This window comes from Thamnophis sirtalis, unplaced genomic scaffold (genome assembly GCF_051295495.1).
Source record: "Thamnophis sirtalis isolate CommonGarterSnake01/CBP01778 unplaced genomic scaffold, rThaSir2_p1.2 scaffold_5, whole genome shotgun sequence".
NCBI lineage: Eukaryota > Metazoa > Chordata > Lepidosauria > Squamata > Natricidae > Thamnophis > Thamnophis sirtalis.
This window is the reverse complement of record NW_028261385.1, coordinates 10,046,393-10,067,949: the sequence shown is the minus strand read 5'-3', so window position 1 is coordinate 10,067,949 and position 21,557 is coordinate 10,046,393. Positions and strand designations below refer to the sequence as shown.

At 42.7% G+C, this 21,557-nt stretch overlaps 1 protein-coding gene across 1 annotated transcript in view; it reads left to right on the top strand.

Annotated features, from left to right (window-relative positions):
* Positions 1-343: 343 nt before the first annotated feature.
* LOC106555762 (lipoxygenase homology domain-containing protein 1) overlaps positions 344-21,557 on the top strand; it is a 218,295-nt gene continuing 197,081 nt past the window's right edge. Inside the window, exons 1-5 of the mRNA XM_087715353.1 lie at positions 344-439; positions 569-737; positions 7,763-7,877; positions 13,293-13,373; positions 16,069-16,253. Of these exons, the coding sequence (XP_087571479.1) occupies positions 344-439; positions 569-737; positions 7,763-7,877; positions 13,293-13,373; positions 16,069-16,253 (646 nt within the window). The remainder of the gene's footprint in view (positions 440-568; positions 738-7,762; positions 7,878-13,292; positions 13,374-16,068; positions 16,254-21,557) is intronic.

Below are 21,557 nucleotides of genomic sequence, written 5' to 3'. Positions count from 1 at the left end.
CCCATGAATAAGTGATGGGACTGAATAGCAACACAAGTCAAAGAGGAAACAGAAGATGTGAACGAAAAAGGCATTCTGATGAAACCACTGGAAGGCGGACGGTGTAAAGTTAACGAAGAAGGCAGACGCTTTTAAGAAGCCAACAATTTTATGGGCTTGGGAGAGCCGAGGCAGAAGGAAGAGTTAGATGCCATATAAGAAAGTTCAAGAAACAGCAGAGGGGTGGAAGGTATTTAAAGAGGAAGAATCAAAATCTAACAAACTGAAAAGAGAAAAAGAAAGTCTAGAAGAAGAGAAGCAAGTAACGGCATGGAAGAGAAGAAGAAGATTAGATGAATAGCGGATGACAAGAATGAGTTCGTCTTCAGAGGAAGAGGAGGAGGATTTGGACAAGGGCTGCAAGAGAAAGAAGAACGCGAGAAAAAGGGACTCGGCAGAGGTGAGAAGTGAAGACTCATCAGAAGACAGCAGTGAGGAGAGGAAGGAGAAAAAGAAGAAGAAGAAGAAAAGAAAGAAAGAATGCAGTGATAGCAGTGAAGACGAGGAGGACGACGATTATGGCCACAAGAGGAAGAAGAAAAAGAAGAAGAAAAAGAAGAAAGGGAAGAGTAAAGACAAGAAGAAGAAGAAGAAGAGGAAGGATGACGAGAACTTCGCAGAGATGTACAAGCAGGAGCTTCTCAATTATTGCTCAGAATCTTCTCATGAAACCGAAGATGAATACAACAAGAAAAAAGGTGAGACGGAGAAATTTATTAAAATGTGGTTTTTTGAGCTATTGCTTCTTTTTTTTAATTATTAAAGTTTTTTTATTTTTTATTTTCAAAACAACACAACACATAAAATCTTCCTTTTTTTACATACTGTAGAAAGTGTATCAGTTGGTTACAAAAGGCTTTCTTGTATCTCTTCCATAGTCATCAAGCCTAATTCGCATTAGCTCAAGTATTTTAACTCAGATATTTATACGTTACCATCAGCATACCACCATTTTCATTTGACTATAGTTGCTTAAACGTCCTTCATCATAAAATATACCAAGATTTAATACATAACCACATACTGGCATTACATTTACTATTTCTAAAATTCTCCAATGACACTAAATCCTTATGTCCTATTCTAGCTAAACATCCATACTATTTAATTACAAAGTTTTCTATCCTTCTTTCCAAATCACTGTTTACAATTTACATCTCATTTCCTTATATTGTACACATACATACACACACACACACACACACGCACACACACGCTATTATCATTATCCCTCCTTTATTTGACTATATCCTGCATCATATCATTTTCCCCCTAGTAATCAAAACTTAACTGAATATAACTTTATTATTATTATTATACAATTGTATCACAGCGGCCAGTTGTTTCGCCGGATTTGGCATTGGTTACTAGTCGGGCCCCACCCAGGGGCCTAGGACGTCGTAACGTATTTTCGTAATATGCGTGCAGATCCAAGCAGTGCGGCTTTTTGCATTTGACTGATGGTGATATTGTCAATTTTTTAACTGTTTCAAATGTAATTCCAGTGCTTTTGGGATAGCACCCAGTGTGCCAATTACCACTGGAATCACCACTGCTGGTTTGTGCCATAGTCGTTGAATTTCGATTTTTAAGTCCTGGTATTTTGCGATTTTTTCATGTTCCTTCTCAGTGACCCTGCTATCACCTGGTATTGCGATGTCTATGATTGATTGATTGATTGATGATGATGATGATGATGATGATGATGATGATTAACCTTTATATATAATCCAAAAGGGTTTCTAATCTTCCTTTCATGGGTGCCATTCAACATTCATATCCAGTTATTACTTATCATAACACTACACACTGTATATACATTATTATCATTATCAATTATTTATTTAACTATATCTATATCATAAGAAGCTCTTGCTTCTTATGATTTAATGTGGTGGCTATTAACCTGTGGTTTGCAGACCCCCTGGAGGGCCGTGATATCATCCTAGGGGCTCTGTGAAAGCTTGAAAAAATGTTATGGTTTTAATCTTGAGTTTTAAAAAATGTTATGATTCAAATCTTGGGGGGGGGGTCCATTAAGATTATTTAAAGAGGGTTCAGGGGTGAAGAACAGATTGATGCCTGGTTTAATGAATATGTCCTTCAGACATCAGAAGGCTGAGTTGATGTGCAGCTGGCTCTTAAGGGAAGACTTCTCTTTAATCCTCTTTGGTTCTAAAATTAACTTTCTGGCTTTAGATTAGGGGCGTGATGGCGAGGCTATGGCACTCATGCCACCTGAGACCTCTCTGCAGGCACGCGAGCCGTTGCCCCAGCTTAGCTCCACCACGCATGCGGTTTTTGGCCACTTATTTTGGGGTTATGTGCGGGGAGCGGAGCGCATGTGGGAGATGTGCACATGCACAGCAGGGGTCATGCGTGCATGCATGGGGTGGAGGAAGCTTGGGGGGGGGTTGCATCGCTTCCCTCCCCCACGACCCATTTTTGCTTCCAGGAGACTTTAGGGAGGCCTACGAGGCCCAAAATGGGCCACCGTGGGAGTGTGCCCCCCCCCCGTGCCCCTCATTTTTGGTCGCAGGAGGTTTCAAGTAGGCACACACGGAGGTGGCGGGAAGTACGGGGGTTGTCACATATGCATGCGCAAAGGGGAGGCACGCAAACTGGGGGTGTCACGCATGCATTGAATTATGGGTGTGGGCTCGCACGAGCATGCGCTTTATAGCAATAGCAATAGCAGTTAGACTTATATACCTCTTCATAGGGCTTTCAGCCCTCTCTAAGCGGTTTACAGAGTCAGCATATCGCCCCCACAGTCTGGGTCCTCATTTTACCCACCTCGGAAGGATGGAAGGCTGAGTCAACCTTGAGCCGGTGAGATTTGAACCGTCGAACTGCAGATAGCTGTCAGCTGAAGTGGCCTGCAGTACTGTACTCTACCCACTGCGCTACCTCGGCTCACCTCGCTTTTGGCAAGTGACAGTAAAAAAGTTAGCCACCACTGGATTAGGGCGTCTCCAAGGTTGGCAATTTTAAGACTGGTGGACTTTCACGCTGGCTGAGGAATTCTGGAAGTGGAAGTCCAACCCTCTTAAAAGTTGCCAAGTTTGGAGATCCCTGCTTTAGGCCATTCCTGGTTTCTCTACCTTGATCAACTTCATCAGGTTGCATTGTGGATCGAAGAAAAATTGAGGTTGGACGTACCTCAGAATGCTTTTCTGAAATGTTTGGAGGAAAGGTGGAATTGAAAGAAAGCATTTAGAAAAAAAACCCTAGGAGAGTTTTGAGAGTTGCTTAAGATGAAAAAGGCAACTTCTCTTCTTTGCCAAATGTGGAGTCTCAGTATTAGCAGAATGACAGATGGAACAGGACAGAATAACAGAGTTGGAAGGGACCTTGGAGGTCTTCTAGTCCAACCCCCTGCTCCAGCAGGAGACCTTATACCATTTCAGACAAATGGCTGTCCAATCTCTTTTTAACAAACTCCAGCGGGCACCTGTTTCAGTCGGTAACAGATACTAAGGAAAACGGATGGAAATAGGAGAAAGAAGAGATATTGAGATTGGCAGCTGCTGGATTGTTGGGTAAACAATTTTGTGAGACCCATGAATGGTGGAATTAAGAAAAAAAACAAATTTTAGAGACTCTGAGAAACTTGAGGGGCAGATTATTCTGCCACCGAAATATTATTATATCATTTTATTTCTTTGGTGGTTCTACAGTGGTTGATTTTATTCTTCATACAGGTTGGTTGTGAATGGATATTTTTATTTCTGAACACCACAGAGAGTCACACCAATGAATCAGTCAAATAAATAAAATTCATTTAAAACTCAATTTCCACTCTTCTCTCTCTGCATCAGTACAGATAGTCCTCAGCTTATAACCACAATTGAGACCAACACTTCCTTTGCTGAACAAGGCAGTTGTTAAGTGAATTATGCCCTATTTTTGGGGAATGCTGCTGTGTGTGTGAAAAATGGTCATAGATCACTTATTTTAGTGCTGCTGTAACTTTGAACAGTCACTAAATAAATTGTTGTGAGTCTAGGATTATCTCTATTTAAGACTTGAAGTTGGAATAAAAATATTCTGCAGGAAGGCAGAGATAAATTACTTATGTACTTTTGTCAAGATAAATATATGGTTACAGTTGTTGTTAGTTGCAAAGCCGTGTCCGACCCATCGCGGACCCATGGACAATGTTCCTCCAGGCCTTCCTGTCCTCTACTATCCTCTGGAGTCTGTTTAAGCTCACCCCTACTCTTTCAGTGACTCCATCCAGCCACCTCCTTCTCTGCCGTCCCCTTCTTCTTTTGCCCTCCATCGTTCTCAGCATGAGGCTCTTCTCCAGGGAGTCCTTCCTTCTCATCAGTGGCCAAAGTATTTGAGTTTTCTCTTCAGGAACTGGCCTTCTAGAGAGCAGTCAGGGTTGATCTCCTCTAGGACTGACTGGTTGGATCGTCTTGCAGTCCAAGGGACTCACAGGAGTCTTCTCCAGCACCAGAGTTCAAAGGCCTTGATTCTTTGGCGCTCAGCCTTTCTTATGGTCCAACTTTCACAGCCATACATTGCAACTGGGAAATCCGTAGCCTTGACTATAGGCACTTTTGTTGATGATGCCTCTGCTTTTTAGTAGGCTGTCTAGATTTGCCATCGCTTTCCTCCCCAGGAGCAAACGTCTTTTAATTTCTTGGCTGCAATCCCCATCTGCGCTGATCTTGGAGCACAGGAAAATAAAAAATAAAAATAAAATCTGTCACTACTTCCATTTCTTCCCCATCTATTTGCCAGGAATTGAGAGGGCCGGATGCAGGGGTGGGTTTCAAATTTTTTTAGAACCTCTTCTGTAGGTGTGGCCTGCTTTGTGGGAGTGGCTTGCCAGCCATGTGACAGGATGGGAGTGGCTTGCCAGCCATGTGACTGGGTGGGCATGGCCAACTTGTAAAATGTGGTGAAACTCACTTAACAACGCTCTTGCTTAGCAACCAAAATGTTGGCTCAGGAACTCTGGCCTTTGAAGCACACAAGTCTTAAAGCTGTCAGGTTACAAGACCCTTGGACCCCTAACCCTTTAGAGAAAAAAAACCCAGGGGTGTTCAAACTTGACAGCTTTAAGACTTGTGGACTTCAACTCCCAGAATTCCTCCTCTAGTCATGTTGGCTCAGGAACTCTGGCATTGAAGTGTGCAAGTCTTAAAGCTGTCAAGTTACAAGACCCTTGCACCCCTAACCCTTTAGAGAAAAAAACCCAGGGGTGTTCAAACTTGACAGCTTTAAGACTTGTGGACTTCAACTCCCAGAATTCCTCCTCCAGTCATGTTGGCCCAAGAACTCTGGCATTGAAGTGTGCAAGTCTTAAAGCTGTCAAGTTACAAGACCTTTGCACCCCTAACCCTTTAGAAAAAAAACCCCAGGGGTGTTCAAACTTGACAGCTTTAAGACTTGTGGACTTCAACTCCCAGAATTCCTCCTCTCGCTCTTCATCTTGATTGATGTCCGGACGGGTGGGGGGAGGGAGCTGGAACCGGTTCTAAATGGCACTGGAGATTTGTGGAACCTCTTCTATAGAAGAGGTTAGAACTGGCAGGAACCCACCCCTGGCTGGATGCCATGATCTTAACTGAGCCTGTCTCGTGGCAACCGCACAAATGGTTACAGTAGATCTGTGCAGTTGCCACGAGTCAGGCTCAGTTAAATAACGCTTTTACTTTTACCTTACAGTATATATAAAAACTAACCAGTAGTAATAGTAGTAAACCGGGGTCTACTCCATTAAAGCTAATAACACGTTGTTCTTAAGTGCTAAAAGAATTATTATCACCTTCGGATGTTAGGCACTTTCATTCAGGATAATGACTGTATTTGCATAACACAGGCACTGAATTATGAACTTTTTAACGTTTTAGCCCAGCGTGTTGCTGAACCGCTCCATATGGTTAGTTTATGGCTTAATCTCCTCTGTAAAACCAGGAATTTAGGTTAATTGAATAATGTATGGTTCAATTAACCATGAATAAATAAATGAACATATAATATTACTTCCATGGGAGGAGCAGAGAGGTTGTAGAGATACAAGGTGGGGGGGGGGGCGATACATATAAACAATCCACAAGTTATCTTGTATGATTAAGTAACCGACTGAATATTTGGAATAAACACAAGAAAAGAGTAACTCTAGACTTTTCCCTACTTGCTTTATTCGTAAATTAGCAAACAGAGGGAGAAAATCAAGATCATGGGAAGTGTTAATACCACTTTATAATGCTTTGGTAAGACCACACTTGGAATACTGCATCCAGTTTTGGTCGCCCCGACGTAGAAAAGATGTGGAGACTCTAGAAAGAGTGCAGAGAAGAGCAACAAAGATGATTAGGGGACTGGAGGCTAAAACATATGAAGAACGGTTGCAGGAACTGGGTATGTCTAGTTTAATGAAAAGAAGGACTAGGGGAGACATGATAGCAGTCTTTCAATATCTCAGGGGCTGCCACAAAGAAGAGGGAGTCAAACTATTTTCCAAGGCACCTGAGGACTAAATGGACGCAGAACTTGAATATAGGTACAGTGCAGGCAGTTGTTGACTTACAATATTTTGTTTAGGAATCATTCAAAATTAGCACTGAAAAAAGTGACATGACTGTTTGGGGCAAAACTCAGTTAACAACTGCCCTTCCCTTTTCCCTTTCCCTTTCCCTTTCCCTTCTTCATTGATTTATCTCCTACCCTTCCTTTCTCTTAGTTTCTCTTTCCTTCCCTTCCTCTTCCCCATCATTTATTTATCCCCTTCCCTTCCCTTCTTCATTCACTTATCCCCTTTCTCTTCCCTTCTTCATTGATTTATCCCCTTCCCTTCTTCATTCATTTATCTCCTTCCCTTCCCTTCCTCTTCCCCATCATTTATTTATCCCCTTCCCTTCCCTTCTTCATTCACTTATCCCCTTTCTCTTCCCTTCTTCATTGATTTATCCCCTTCCCTTCTTCATTCATTTATCTCCTTCCCTTCCCTTCCTCTTCCCCATCATTTATTTATCCCCTTCCCTTCCCTTCTTCATGGATTTATCCTTTTCCCTTCCCTACTTCATTCACTTATCCCCTTTCTCTTCCCTCCTTCATTGATTTATCCCCTTCCCTTCTTCATTCATTTATCTCCTTTCCTTCCCTTCCTTTCTCTTCCCTTCCCTTCCTCTTCCCCATCATTTATTTATCCCCTTCCCTTCTTCATGGATTTATCCTTTTCCCTTCCCTACTTCATTCACTTATCCCCTTTCTCTTCCCTTCTTCATTGATTTATCCCCTTTCTTTTCTTCATTCATTTATCTTCTTCCCTTCCCTTCTTCATTCATTTATTCCCTTCCCTTCTTCATTCATTTATCTCCTTCTCTTCCTTTCCCTTCCCTTCTTCATTCATTTATCCCCTCCCCTGCTCTGCCATTCCATTTCATGCCTTTCCTTTCAATTAAACAGTCCCAGCTTCTCCAATTCTCTTTAGAAATCTTGCTGTTTTAGTCTATGCAATTCTTTGTAGCCTTTCTGTGCTTATCTTCCAAACTGTCTGAATCATTGAAGACATCATTGGCAGAACTCAGGTGAGTCAATCAGGTGTGCTGAAGTAGAAAAAAAAGAACTTTCAGATCCCTCATTCACTCAGGACAAAATTCTGGTTTTTTTCCACCCTGATTTTAGGATCAGCTATAAATCTGTACGGCTCCTCTGTTCTGACTTTTTTTGTTTTGATTACCTTTCTACCTTTTTCCTTTGCCAGTATATGAAGTGGTGACAGTGACTGGAGACATCAGAGGAGCAGGGACTGATGCCAATGTCTTTGTTACACTCTTCGGTGAATTTGGCATCACACCAAAAGTCCATCTGACCAGCAAGTGAGTATTGCCAAAATACACAAATTCTGTAGAGCATTATAAAAAAAGATGTGGAGACTCTAGAAAGAGAGCAGAGAAGAGCAACAAAGGTGATTAGGGGACTGGAGGCTAAAACATATGAAGAACGGTTGCAGGAACTGGGTGTGTCTAGTTTAATGAAAAGAAGGACTAGGGGAGACATGATAGCAGTTTTCCAATATCTCAGGGGCTGCCACAAAGAAGAGGGAGTCAAACTATTCTCAAAGGCACCTGAAGGCAGGACAAGAAGCCATGGGTGGAAATTAAGCAAGGAGAGAAGCAACTTAGAACTAAGGAGAAATTTCCTGACAGTTAGAACAATTAATCAGTGGAACAACTTGCCTCCAGAAGTTGTGAATGCTTCAGTACTGGAGGTTTTTAAGAAGAGATTGGACAGCCATTTGTCTGAAATGGTAGCATGTGGTCTCCTGGCTAAGCAGGGGATTGAACTCGAGGACCTCCAAGGTCCCTTCCTAACTCTGTTATTCTGGTTGTTAAGTGAATCTGATTTCCCTATTGACTCCGCTTATCAGAAGGTCGTAAAAGGGGATCACATGACCCCAGAATACAGCAACTGTCATCAATACATGCCAGTTGCCAAGCGTTCTGAATTTCAATCATATGACCATACAATGTGTGAAAAACGGACGTAAGTCGATTTTTTCAATCTGGTAATTTCAAATGGTCACTAAATGAATTATCGTAAGTCAAGCACAAATTGTACGGGGACAGTTTGCATTACAATGTGCTAGTGTCCCATTTAAATCTCTTTGGGACACGTAGGCATTTTCAAATAAAATACAAGAGTCTTCAGCTACTCATGATTTTTGCTTTGTAAGAAAAAGTCCCAGGTGCTGAAAGGATTTGGACAATAAAGATAAGACCAGGGATCAGCAACCTGTGGCTCTGGAGCCACATGTGGCTCTTTTATCCCTTTCCTGTGGCTCCCTCTCACCGGTGGGCTCCACAATTGATAGGGCTTTTGGTTAGGACAGTGTTGTGGCCCACCAGGGGAGCTAGCAGCAGATTCGGACAGTGAGGAGGTTGGAGAGGAACATGGGCCAGTCCTGGAGTCTGGGGAAGGCTCTGATGAGGGCTCTGTGTCAGAGGCAGAGTGGGGGCCAGGGCCGCATGCCAGTTATCAGCTGACTTCAGAGTCAGACATCAGTGAAGCAGACAAACAGCTGGAGCCTGTTCCCAGTGTGCGCACGCACAGAGTTGCCAGACAAAGCAACAGCTAAAGAACAGGGGTCGACTTGGGAGTAAGGCCACGGGTAGACGATGAATGGCCCCTCCCAGAGGAAATAAAAGAGGAGCGAAAGGGGAGTGGAGTTTGCAGGAGACAATTAGTTCGCTTAATTGGTTGGTGACTCTCCGAGACGCCTTGACAAGTTTTGCAGATATTGTCTTGGCAGCTCTCCAGCCCAGATAAGGTCTGTGACTGTAAATCCTCCCTCGAAAGACTTTGCTGGATGTGAATGAGCAGAAGTCACAGCAAATGAATAAAAGGGAAGCTTAGGTCAGAACAGACAAGTAGAGGAAAAAATACGCCGTGTTAGAAGGAGACTCTATGTTGGGGGAACCGGACTTCCGATTGGTAGAGGAAAAAGGACGCCATACTAGGAGGATACTCTATGGTGGGGAAACCAGACTTTGGGTTACCTCCAGAATTGAGGGGGGGGGGTCCGGTTAGTGAGTGTTTAAGATTGCTGACTCCTGGACAAGACAAAAGAGTAACCTTTCGCAACACACAAAAGGTTACCCTTTTAAAATTGTTTAATTAAAACAATGGATTCTCCCTCCCCCCCCTTTAAATATATACCTTTTTAGAAATGTGAACATTTGTAGGGTGCGGAATGCCAAGGTAGTTATCACAAGCACATATGGTGAACTCGGCTGACAAATGACTTGTGTGAAGGAGTGAATGTTTCCATTATCTCATGTTCCGGAAATCTGTTTCCCTCCAGATGTGCTAGGCACATCTGTTTCCCACTGAGCCTCACCGTTTATTATGCCAGCTAGAGGGATGAGAGTAAAACGCAAACTATCCAGAAAGCACCAAAGGGCTTTCTTAATGGGGAAACATGAGTACTCCTCGACGTACAACAATTCATTTAGTGACGGTTCAAAGTTACAACGGCACTGAAAAAAGTGACCAATGACCATTTTTCACATTGCCGCCATCCCCATGGTCACCTGATCCACATTTAAATACTTGGCAACTGGTTCATATTTATGACGGTTGCAGTGTCCTGGGTTCATGTAATCCGCTTTTGCGACTTTCTTTTTTTTTTAATAATTTTTTTGTTTTGTTACATAGACAACATATACACACCACAATAGAAAAAGAAAAGAAAAAAAGAAAAAAGAAAAGAAAAAAAAACACACACAAAAGAAAAAAAAAGAAAAAAACCCCAAAGCTCATCATCACATACAGTATGTCGTTTGGTTACAGGTGTTTTAACATTTATCATTCTTATACATTCATTGTTTCATTTAATAGATTATAATTTAGTATCATTTCTTACTCCCCTACCTGTGGCAATCCATCTCAACTACGTTTTCCCCCCCCCACACACACCCCGTATCTCTCTGTTATATATTTAATAGACACAACAATAAAATAATTTTTTTTGTTGGTCCCTGAGATCAACAAGACATACTCTTCCTTGTCACCGTCTCTTCGGGACAGTTTAGGTCCCAAAAGACTGTCCAGCAGCAACAGTATCAACTGCGATCTCGGAGCTCCAAGATCGCACGTCATGTCGTTGCAACTTCAGCTCCTGTCTCCGACTTACGATCACAATTGATCTCAACACTTCTGTTGCGATGCGAGACAGTTGTTAAGTAAAATTTGCCCTATTTTATGAACATTCTTGCCACGGATATTAAGTGAATCACTGCAGTTATTAGGTTAGTAACACGGTTGTTAAGCGAATCCAGCTTCCACATTGATTTGGCTTGTCAAAAGGTTGCAAAACGGGATCATATGACACCCACCCCCCCCAGGACATTGCAGCCATCGTAAATATGAAACAGTTACCCAGCATTCAGATTTTGATGGCGTGACCTTGGGGATGGTTCAGAAAACAGATAACAGATTAACAGAGTTGGAAGGGACCTTATAGGTCATCTAGTCCAACCCTCCTCAAGCAGGAGACCCTATACACTTCTGTTCCATGGGTTGATTGTTCTCACTGTCAGAAAATGTCTCCTTATTTTTAGGTTGAATCTCTCCTTGTTCAGTTTCCATCCATTATTCCTTGTCTAGCCTTCGGGTGCCTTGGAAAATAGCTTCAACGGTTGTAAGTGTGAAAAATGGTCATAAGTCACTTTTTTCAGTGCTGTTGTAACTTTGAATGCTCACTAAACAAATGGTTGTATGGTTGACTTCCTGTATCTCTGCAAGAGGTACAGCTCTTACGGTAAATTTTTCTCTCAAAAAACTTTCATTTCTGGGCAAATCAACTCAAGTGTGAAAATATTGTAAAATAGTTTAGAAATGCTGAAGGAGCCTTCATGCTTTTTGGCATATTTGTGAGATAAAACTTGGGGAAACCTATTGTATCTCAGTTGCAAAAAACCAAATGACCACTAGATGGCAGCAAAGAAATGCATAAATGTTTAAGAAGAGGTTGGACAACCATTTGTCTGAAATGGTAGAGGGTTTCCTGCCTAAGCAGAGGGTTGGACTAGAAGACCTCTAAGGTCCCTTCCAAATCTTCTATTCTATTCTAAGTGTAGGGTAAAGGCAAAAAAAAGAATGAAAAGCATTGACTTTGGACTATTTTTAGCCCAGTAGAATAAAATAATCACATTACAGTTTCAGAGTTTTATTTTTACATACTGGATATGTACGAGCCATTTCCATAACAACAAATGTATCTAATCAGCCAAAAAAATATTTTTTTCCCATCTCAAGCACAAAACCCAGAAGTGGTTTCCAAGAAGGAACAAAGTTGGATGTGTTCTTTTCTTTGATTAGATCGATTAATTTAGCCATCTCTGTTAAATTGCTAAATAAAAACTCCATCAATATTTCCAGTCATTCATCCCTGGTGGGAATTAAAGTTATATTTCCATTTTAGTGCACAAAACATTTTGGCTGCTTTCAACACCTATAACAGAAAGGTTCCAGATTTCTTTTTCAAATTCTTAGTTCACTAAAGCCTAAAAAAAAATGTCTCTGGTTTAATTTTTACATTTGCTTTAAGAATCTTCTGTATTCAAATATGAATAACTTACCCAATATTTCTTTGTGGTCGAGAAATATTTTTTAAAAGTCTCAAAAGCTTTTTATGTTATTTATTTAGCATATGGCATCTTACAGAGGTCATGTGGAGTGGTGCGGTGGCCTAGAGGTGGCGCTCTTGCCTCATAATCAGGAGGCTGTGAGTTCCAGCCTAGGTAGAGGCAGATATTTCTCTCTACTGGGCACAATGAGAATATATCCACTGAACAAAACTCCACATTGTCGACAGGAAGGGCATCTGGCCATTAAACACTCTGCTAGCTCCATTCAGTTGCCCAGACTCCTCTCTGCAACAGATCATGGGGTTCTTAAAAGAAGAAGATGAACTGCAGAAGTCATGCAAACACTAATATACAAACTTAGTTAAATAGAGTAATCTCCAAACGTGGCAATTTATGGACTTCAACTCCCAGAATTCCTTAGCCAGCCATGACTGAGGAATTCTGAGTCGGTTGAGGAATTCTGGGAGTTGAAGTCTATCTGAATGGCTGGCTGAGGGAATTCTGGCAGCTTTAAGACTTATGGACTTCAACTCCCAGAATTCCTTAGCCAGCCATGACTGAGGAATTCTGAGTCGGTTGAGGAATTCTGGGAGTTGAAGTCTATCTGAATGGCTGGCTGAGGAATTCTGGCAGCTTTAAGACTTATGGACTTCAACTCCCAGAATTCCTTAGCCAGCCATGACTGAGGAATTCTGAGTCGGTTGAGGAATTCTGGCAGTTGAAGTCTATCTGAATGGCTGGCTGAGGAATTCTGGCAGCTTTAAGACTTATGGACTTCAACTCCCAGAATTCCTTAGCCAGCCATGACTGAGGAATTCAGAGTCGGTTGAGGAATTCTGGGAGTTGAAGTCTATCTGAATGGCTGGCTGAGGGAATTCTGGCAGCTTTAAGACTTATGGACTTCAACTCCCAGAAATCCTCAGCCAGCCATGACTGAGAAATTCTGAGTCAGCTGAGGAATTCTGGGAGTTGAAGTCTATCTGAATGGCTGGCTGAGGAATTCTGGGAGTTGAAGTCCACAAGTCTTAAACTTTGCCAAATTCGGAGAGCCCAGATCTATAGGTTCCAACAGTTAACTTACTTTCCCATAGGTAGAGTCTACTGATTTCATTATATTTCATTACGATGACCCATCTATTTCAGGAGCAGTTCCGCCTTTGAAAGAAGCAAAACAGACGTGTTTCGAGTGAAAACCAACAATGTTGGAGCCATCCGGAAAATAAGGTATTATCAGAAGATTAAGGCCAACCTAAAGTACCCTAAAGCCAGAGGTGGGTTCCTACCGGTTCGGCCCGGTTCAGCCGAGTAGGTAGTAACCTGGCTGGCCACGCCCCCGAACTGGTTCTATCAGCGGTGCCGTAGGAGTCGCCATCTTGTTTTTTTGCTTCTGTGCATGTGCAGAAGCAATTTTTTTACCACTGTGCATGCATGTTCAGCATGCGCACGCCCAAAGACTTCCCTGAGTGAACCAGCAGTAGAAGAAGCCGGAAACCACCCCGGCTTAAAGTGTGGCTACTTGACTAATTATGCTTACATGGGGCTGCCCTTGAAGAGTATCCAGAAGTTCCAGTTGGTGCAAAATGCAGCGGCCCGCATGGTTCTGTGCAGATTTCAGTGTGCCCATATATTGTCTCTCCTGCGGGAGCTGCATTGGCTGCCGATTTGCTTCCAGGTGAAATTCAAGGTGCTGATGGTCATCTTTAAAGCCCTTTATGGCCTGGGACCAGGTTATCTGAGGGACCGTCTCTTGCTGGTCACATCTTCCCGACCAGGGGTGGGATCCTACCGTTTAACAACCGGTTTGCTGAGTGCATGCGCAATTTACTGAAAATTCACCTTTAGCATTACTGCTGGCGAGGAAAACAGTTGAGGCGCGGCAATCCACTCTGCCGCCCAATCAGCTGAGCTTCTGAAAAGGAAATCTAGGTGAGTATATATATGCATACACACACACACACACCTTAAAATGGCTTCTACTGTACTGCCCTAAAATGGCCTCTACTGTACAGCACAGTGGAGTTCCCACGGTAATGGCTTTATATTTTATATTTTACAAGGGGCTCCCTCTGGTAAGGGGGAAAATCTAACATTAGAAATTACATGTGGTCCGGACATTTTCCCCCTATAAATAAATACCCAGGCAATGCCAGGTTATCAACTAGTATGGCATAAAATACAGAGATAGCAGCAGAAACATTATGAAAAGAGCACGTAATAATATGATACCCATAAGATGGAGATGTGTGGTCGATTTTTTTAAAATATTTATTCTTAATTTATTTGTAGATTGCTCATTACAAATTGCTTACAATTTTTCTCCCCTACAGTTGACAATATACAACAATCCTACTTCTTCTTCCTTCCTTCCCTCCTTCCTTCCCTCCTTTCTTCTCTCCTTCTCTCCTTCCTTCGATTTTATAAGGTATAAGAAATTCAAGAAGTTATAAATATATTAAATTACATATTACATTTTAAAATATGTGGGTTCATAAAAAGAAAATAAGTATTCTGTACATTCATATCTAGGCCACATTCATTAAGTGCCATACTTTGGGGCTTTGAGAAAAGGAACTTGATATTATTCTGCAGATTCTTAGTCTTCTCTATGTAAAGCCAATAGTTTAGGAACTGAAATGTTTTAACTCTCAACTACAAATTTTTAGTGTACATTCCAGATTTCTCCCAAAATCCTCCCTCCCTCTTTGACAATACATAGATGTTCAAAGAGCTTGTCACTTCAAAAACATCAAAACATGAAACCAGCTGATTACCTTTGTAGAGAGAAGTTTGCATAAAAGTCTTTGTTGTGTTAAATTCAAGAGGTAAATCATTAGAGCCGAGGTGGCACAGTGGTTAGGGTGCAGTACTGCAGGCCACTTCAGCTGACTGTTATCTGCAGTTCAGCGGTTCAAATCTCACCGGCTCAAGGTTGACTCAGCCTTCCATCCTTCCGAGGTGGGTGAAATGAGGATCCAGACTGTGGGGGCAATATGCTGACTCTGTAAACCGCTTAGAGAGGGCTGAAAGCCCTATGAAGCGGTATATAAGTCTAACTGCTATTGCTATTGCTACTTCAGAGACTTGAGTTAGTATGTGGGAAGTCTGTGCAGCTGTTGCCAAAATGCTATGACAAAAGGGAGATGTGCCACAACTTCCCCCAATCAGATACCCACTAGTTTTGTTGGGGTTACAATTCCCAGCTTTCCCAGCCAGTGAAGAAAGGGGATTTTGGGATCCGTGGTTCTAATGCATCTGAGGGCAGCAGGTTGTATTGTGGCCCGCCAGCTGCCAGCGGAGCTGGTGGCAGACCCGGATGATGAAGAGGTCAGGGAGGAACGTGGGCCAGTTCTGGAGTCTGGGGAAGGTTCTGAAGGATGCTCAGCGTCAGACGCAGAGATAGAGACATTTCCCAGCTATCGGAGAGGCAGCTGCCTTTGGAGGCTGAGATGAGTGAGGAGGAAGAACAGCTGGGGCCTGTGCCAGATGCGTATATGCACAGAGCAGTTAGGAGAGGAGAACAATTTAGAACAAGGAGTCCACTCAGGAAGCAAAGCACAGATGAACATTGAATGGCTTTTCCCTGGCTGGGGAATAAATAGAAGGAAAAGGGAGTGGCTGTCGTAGGAGACAACAGTTCATATTTCTGAAGATTTTGCTCATTGCGTTGCCTTTCGCCTGGGAGCTCACGGCCTTGCAATTATCGCAAGGAACTGATAAGGTCTGTACTGCAGTTAACTCCTTAGATTATTGCCTGGACTTCTCAGAGGGCGAATGCACTTAATTCACAAGACGTAAATAAAGAGGGGAGGTTTCATGACAAGGAGTCTGTTTCTTGTTTCTGTTAAGGCTGGGTCAGAACAGGTTGCAAAATATTGATTTTAATAACTGCCTTCTTTTCTCTTCTCCATTTTTGCTGCAGAATCGAGCATGACAACACCGGAATGAACGCCAGCTGGTATCTCGACCGTGTGATTGTGACAGACATGAACAGGCCCCACCTCCGTTTTTATTTCCCGTGCAACAATTGGCTGAGTAAAGATGAAGGGGACGGACTTTATGTGAGAGATCTGATTGGCAGCCTTAACCCTATGGATGTTCCCAAAGGTACATCCTTGTATACAGTAGTGAATGCGTGATTGAATACATGTATTAAAGTGGTATGCAGACTTACGGCCACAACTGAGCCCAAAATTTCTGTTACTAAGTGAGACAGTTGTGAAATGAATTTTGCCTCATTTTATGAACTTTCTTCCCACAGTTCTTAAGTGAATCCCTGCAGTTGTTGAATTAGTATATGGTTGCTAAGTGAGTCCACTTTCCCCATTGACTTTGCTTGTCCGAAGGTCACAAGAAGGGATCACATGACCCCAGGACACTGCAACTGTCATAAATACCGGCCAGTTGCCAAGTGTCCAAATTTTGATCATGTAACCATGAGGATGTTTCAATGGTCGTGTGGAAAATGGTCATAAGTCTTTTTTCAGTGCTGACGTTATCATTTCAAACACTAAAACAGTGGTTATAAGTCAAGGACTACCTGACATCTTCCCATCTAAACCAATTTTTCTTTTAATTTTTGCAAACAACAAATCTAATTTTTCATGTTCCAAAGTCACAGTAGCTAAAGTTTAGTTATCCTTTTGCTAATCTTGTAAATGATAAACTAAGGTAAAGGTAAAGGTTCCCCTCGCACATATGTGCTAGTCGTTCCAGACTCTAGGGGGTGGTGTTCATCTCCTTTTCAAAGCCAAAGAGCCAGCGCTGTCCAAAGACGTCTCCGGGGTCATGTGGCCGGCATGACTAAACGCCAAAGGCTCACGGAACGCTGTTACCGTCCCACCAAAGGTGGTCCCTATTTTTCTACTTGCATTTTTTTATGTGCTTTCAAACTACTAGGTTGGCATAAGCTGGGACAAGTCATGGGAGCTCACTCCGTTATGAGGCCCTAGGGATTTGAACCGCCAAACTGCTGACCTTTCTGATCGGCAAGCTCAGCGTCTTAGCCACTGAGCCACCGCACCCCTAAAATGGTAAACTAGGAAAGCTTAAACACCAGCATAGAAATAGTGAAAATAAATGAACACATATGAAATGTTCAGTCCTCTACCTTTGCAACAGAGTTCTCCAACGGTAATAAATGCATTCTAGGACAAAAAAAATGACAAGAATTTAAATCTTGCCCCAAATTGTTAATATCCAAATTGTTGCCTTGTAGATTTTTTAGAAAAACTATACATTATGCAAAGTTTTTTTTAAATAAAAAACCCTACATATCTTTTGAGAAAGTGCAAATATATATATATATATGTGTGTGTGTGTGTGTGTGTGTGTGTGTGTGTTTTATTTGTGCTGATAAATAAATAAAGGGAGACTAGTATAGATCTATTTCAAGCTATTTAGCTCTCATCAGCTAGCCATAACCTATAACGGATAAGAGCCTGTGGCCTAATGGCTAAGAAGTCTGCCTAGTATGTAATATAGCCCAGGTTCAAATCCCAGTAAGGGTATGGCTAGCTGATGAGAGCTAAATAGCTTGAAATAGATCTATACTAGTCTCCCTTTATTTATTTATCAGCACAAATAAAAAAACACAAATATAACAAAGGCAACAGTAAAAAATATTGGGTTTCTGTCGTGATGGACTCTTGTGACGAGCCGATTGACAGATGATGGAAGCAGTTAGCTTCCTCCCATAATTGGGGCTTACCAGGGGTTGTAAAAATCTAATAGATACACACACACACACACACACACATACACACACACACACACACACACACACACTGTATACATATATAATTTTAAATTATGTTATTATTTATTAAATAAATTTAAATGACCACCCAACCCATGTACGTTGACTCTGGGTGGCAAGCCGTAATACAGTCACATTGCAGCCTTGTTAATGTTTATCCCAAAATAGCAGCAAAATAAACTGAAATGTTCCAGCATGGTCAGAAGGACCCCCTGGGTATAAAATCGAGACCAAGGTGTCTAGATTCACAGGCTGTTCACTGTTAAAATAAAGTATTATTGATTCAGTACTTGGAATGGAGATCTTGCCCCCCATGTTTGGAAGGCAGGTGCATATGATGAATTTGAGTCTCTTGTTCTGTTTTAACTGTTCTTGCTTCCCCAAGGAATCCTTAGGTTTATGAAGGAGACCTCCAAGGTCCCTTCCAACTCTATTGTTCTGTTCTGTTCTGTACTTTTCTATTCTAGTCCCTTCCCTTCTTCATCCATTTATCTCTGTCCCTTCTTCACCCATTTATCCACTTCCCTTCCCTCCACTCCCTTCCTTTCTACAGGTGGGAAAATCAATGGTCGGATTCAATTTTTTTTACTACCGCTTTTGTGGGTGTGGCTTGGTGGGCATGGCAGAGGAAGGAAATTGCAAAATCTCCATTCACTCCCCACTCCAAGGGAAGGTTACTGCGAAATCCCCATTCCTTCCCGATCGGGAGGCAGAGAATAGATGGATCGGAGGTAATATTTACCGGTTCTCAGAAGTACCCCAAATTTCTGCTACCGGTTCTCCAGAACTTGCTGAATATCACCTCTGGTATAAACTTTATATGGATATTATTACTTTACAGATGCCAAATTGGATACCAGTACTCTTTGCACCCTAAAGAATATTAGCACTTTGTACGTATGTGGGGAACAATGTCAGGGGTTGCCACAAGGAAGAAGGAGTCAAACTATTCTCCAAGGCAACTGAGTGTAGAACAAGAAGCAATGGGTGGAAATTAATCAAGGAGAGAAGCAACTCAGAACTGAGGAGAAGTTTCCTGAGAGTTAGAACAATTAATCAGTGGGATAGAAGTTGCCTCCAGAAGTTGTGAATGCCCCAACACTGGAAGTCTTTAAGAAGATGTTGGATAGCCATTTGTCTGAAACAGCATAGGGTTTCCTGCCTAGGCAGGGGGTTGGGCTAGAAGACCTCCAAGGTCCCTTCCATCTCTGCTATTGTATTGTATTGTATTGTAATGTACAGAACTATAACATGAGTGATTACATTATCATTGTCAAGTTTAACAGAATAAGAGTTGGAAGGGACCTTGGAGGTCTTCCAGTCCAGCCCTCTGCTCAGGCAGGAAACCCTATATCAATTCAGACAAATGGTTATCCAACATCTTCTTAAAAACCTCCAGTAACGAAGCATCCACAGCTTCTGAAGGCAGAGTTGTTCCACTGATTAATTGTTCTCACTGTTAAGAAATGTCTCCTTAGTTCTAGGTTGCTTCCCCCTTTGGTTGGTTTCCATCCTTTGCTTCTTGTCCTGCCTTCAGGTGCTTTGGAGAATAGGTTTAACAGATTGGAAGGGGCCTTGTAGGTCATCTAGTCCAACCCCCCACCCAAACAAGAGCCCTTATACCATTCCAGACAAATGGCTGTCCTGTCTCTTCTTGAAAACCTCCAGTGATGAAGCTCCCACAACTTCTGTTCCATTAGAGAGTTGATTGCTCTCACTGTCAGAATTTTCCCCCCCTTATTTCTAGGTTGAATCTTTCCTTGTTCAGTTTCCATCCAATATTCCTCGTCTGGCCTTCAGGCGCCTTGGAAAATAGCTTGACCCCCTCCTTTCTCCTTTCCGCTCAGATGTAGGAACACTGCTATCATGTCATGGGATGGACATGTGGGTGCTGGGCAGGGACTTGAACTCCCTTTTGAGTGGGGAAAGCCTGGAAACTTTCAGATTTGGGTTTTCCCAGATGTCCCAATATGACATCTCGAATAAAATGGAACTTTGAGGAAACTCAAAGCCTCGGAGTCTTCTTTCGTTGGGGGTCTTACTTGGATCCCTGATACCGCAGTCCAATTCCAGCCCATGGGCCTTGAGTTTGACACCCCTGTTCTAGAGTCTCAACATCTATTTTTTTAATAGTGTGGTGACCAAAACTGGACATGGTATTCTGTCTGACCCCCCCTCCATACGCCGAGGCACTCCAAGACAAGATTACTGCTAGACAATTTATTCACAGTAAACTAACACATTGACAAGACCTGGGCAGCAATCCAGACTCCCAAGATAAGAAATACACCCGAGAGCTTCTCCAGCGTTGGTATAATTAGTTGAATCCTGCAAACAGCCTCCTCCCAAAGTCTCTCCTTATATACTCTCTTGGGAGGAGCCTAATTACAACCACCTGGGTCCAATTATCTTCTGTATCTGCGTAGTTGCTCTCGGCATTTATCTGCCCGCCGTTGCCTGGCGTCCGGGACCAACTCCCTTAGCTCCTCCCCACTGCTCCAAGGCCTGACGTCATGGGCACACTCCCTTTGGCTTTCACCGCTGCTCCATACCTCAGGTGCCTCCTGGTGGCCAAACAGCCTCTTTGGTCCCTGCTCGGAGTCGGAACCCTGTCCAGGGTCCTCCACATCTTCCAGAGCCGACTCATAGGGTCCCTCGCTATCGGAGTCTGTTTGCAGCTCCAACGGCTCCTGCTGGGCCACAACAGTATTCACACTGCTGTCATGTCACCCCCTAGTCCTTCTTTAGTCTTTGAAAACCGATTCTGCCCCATGCGAGGTCAATATTAGTTCAGTTCAGTTCCAGGGCAACGGACAATATGATGATAAAGGTCTCAAATGCCCGAATGTGAAACTCGGAGGCGACTCTATTAGGGCCCACTGATTTCCTGCTTGCAACTCCTGCCAAAAACTGGAGCTTCACCTGACATCACACCATCTTTTCACAAATTGTGTGGTTTCTTACAAGGAAAATGCTGCAGGTCATGGGGCCCAGCCAGGAAACACGCCTGCGCCACTGTCGGTTTTGCAGTTTGCCATATGCCAGCAATTATTCTCACATTGACACCGCGACGGATTCTTATTTACCTAAGTGCCGCCGAGCGGGGATGCTATTCACTTTCATCCTGGGTATTAATTGCAAAGGAAGGGATAGCGTTCCACCCCGTGGTGTTTTCTTTCTCGTAATAAATTCTTAAATCGAAGTGTCTTAACTTCCTACAGCAGCAAGTGATTTAAAAAACAAACAAACAACAACAACTCAAACCCTCTTCTCTCAAACCAGGTCAGGTAACAGACAATTTGGCCATTGGGCATAAGAGACATCGGAGCCGTGATTAACTTAATTAAAGGCTGTGTGCATAGAGACTGGTGCTTTATGCTTCTGCCTCTCTAACTTCAAGAAAAACCCTTCACTCTCCAAACTCAAACAGAGAAAAGCAACGTGTTTTTTTTCCCTCTATCCATTTGTCAGTACCATATTCATATCCCCTAGCATGGATCGTTCTGGAGCTCAAGAATTGCATGCAGCTAGTCTGCATCCAGGTTTGGTCGCTATGATGTAAAAGAGACTTTAGAAAGAGTGTAGAGAAGAGCAGCAAAGCTGATTAGGGGACTGGAGGCTAAATCATATCAAGAACGGTTGCAGGAACTGGG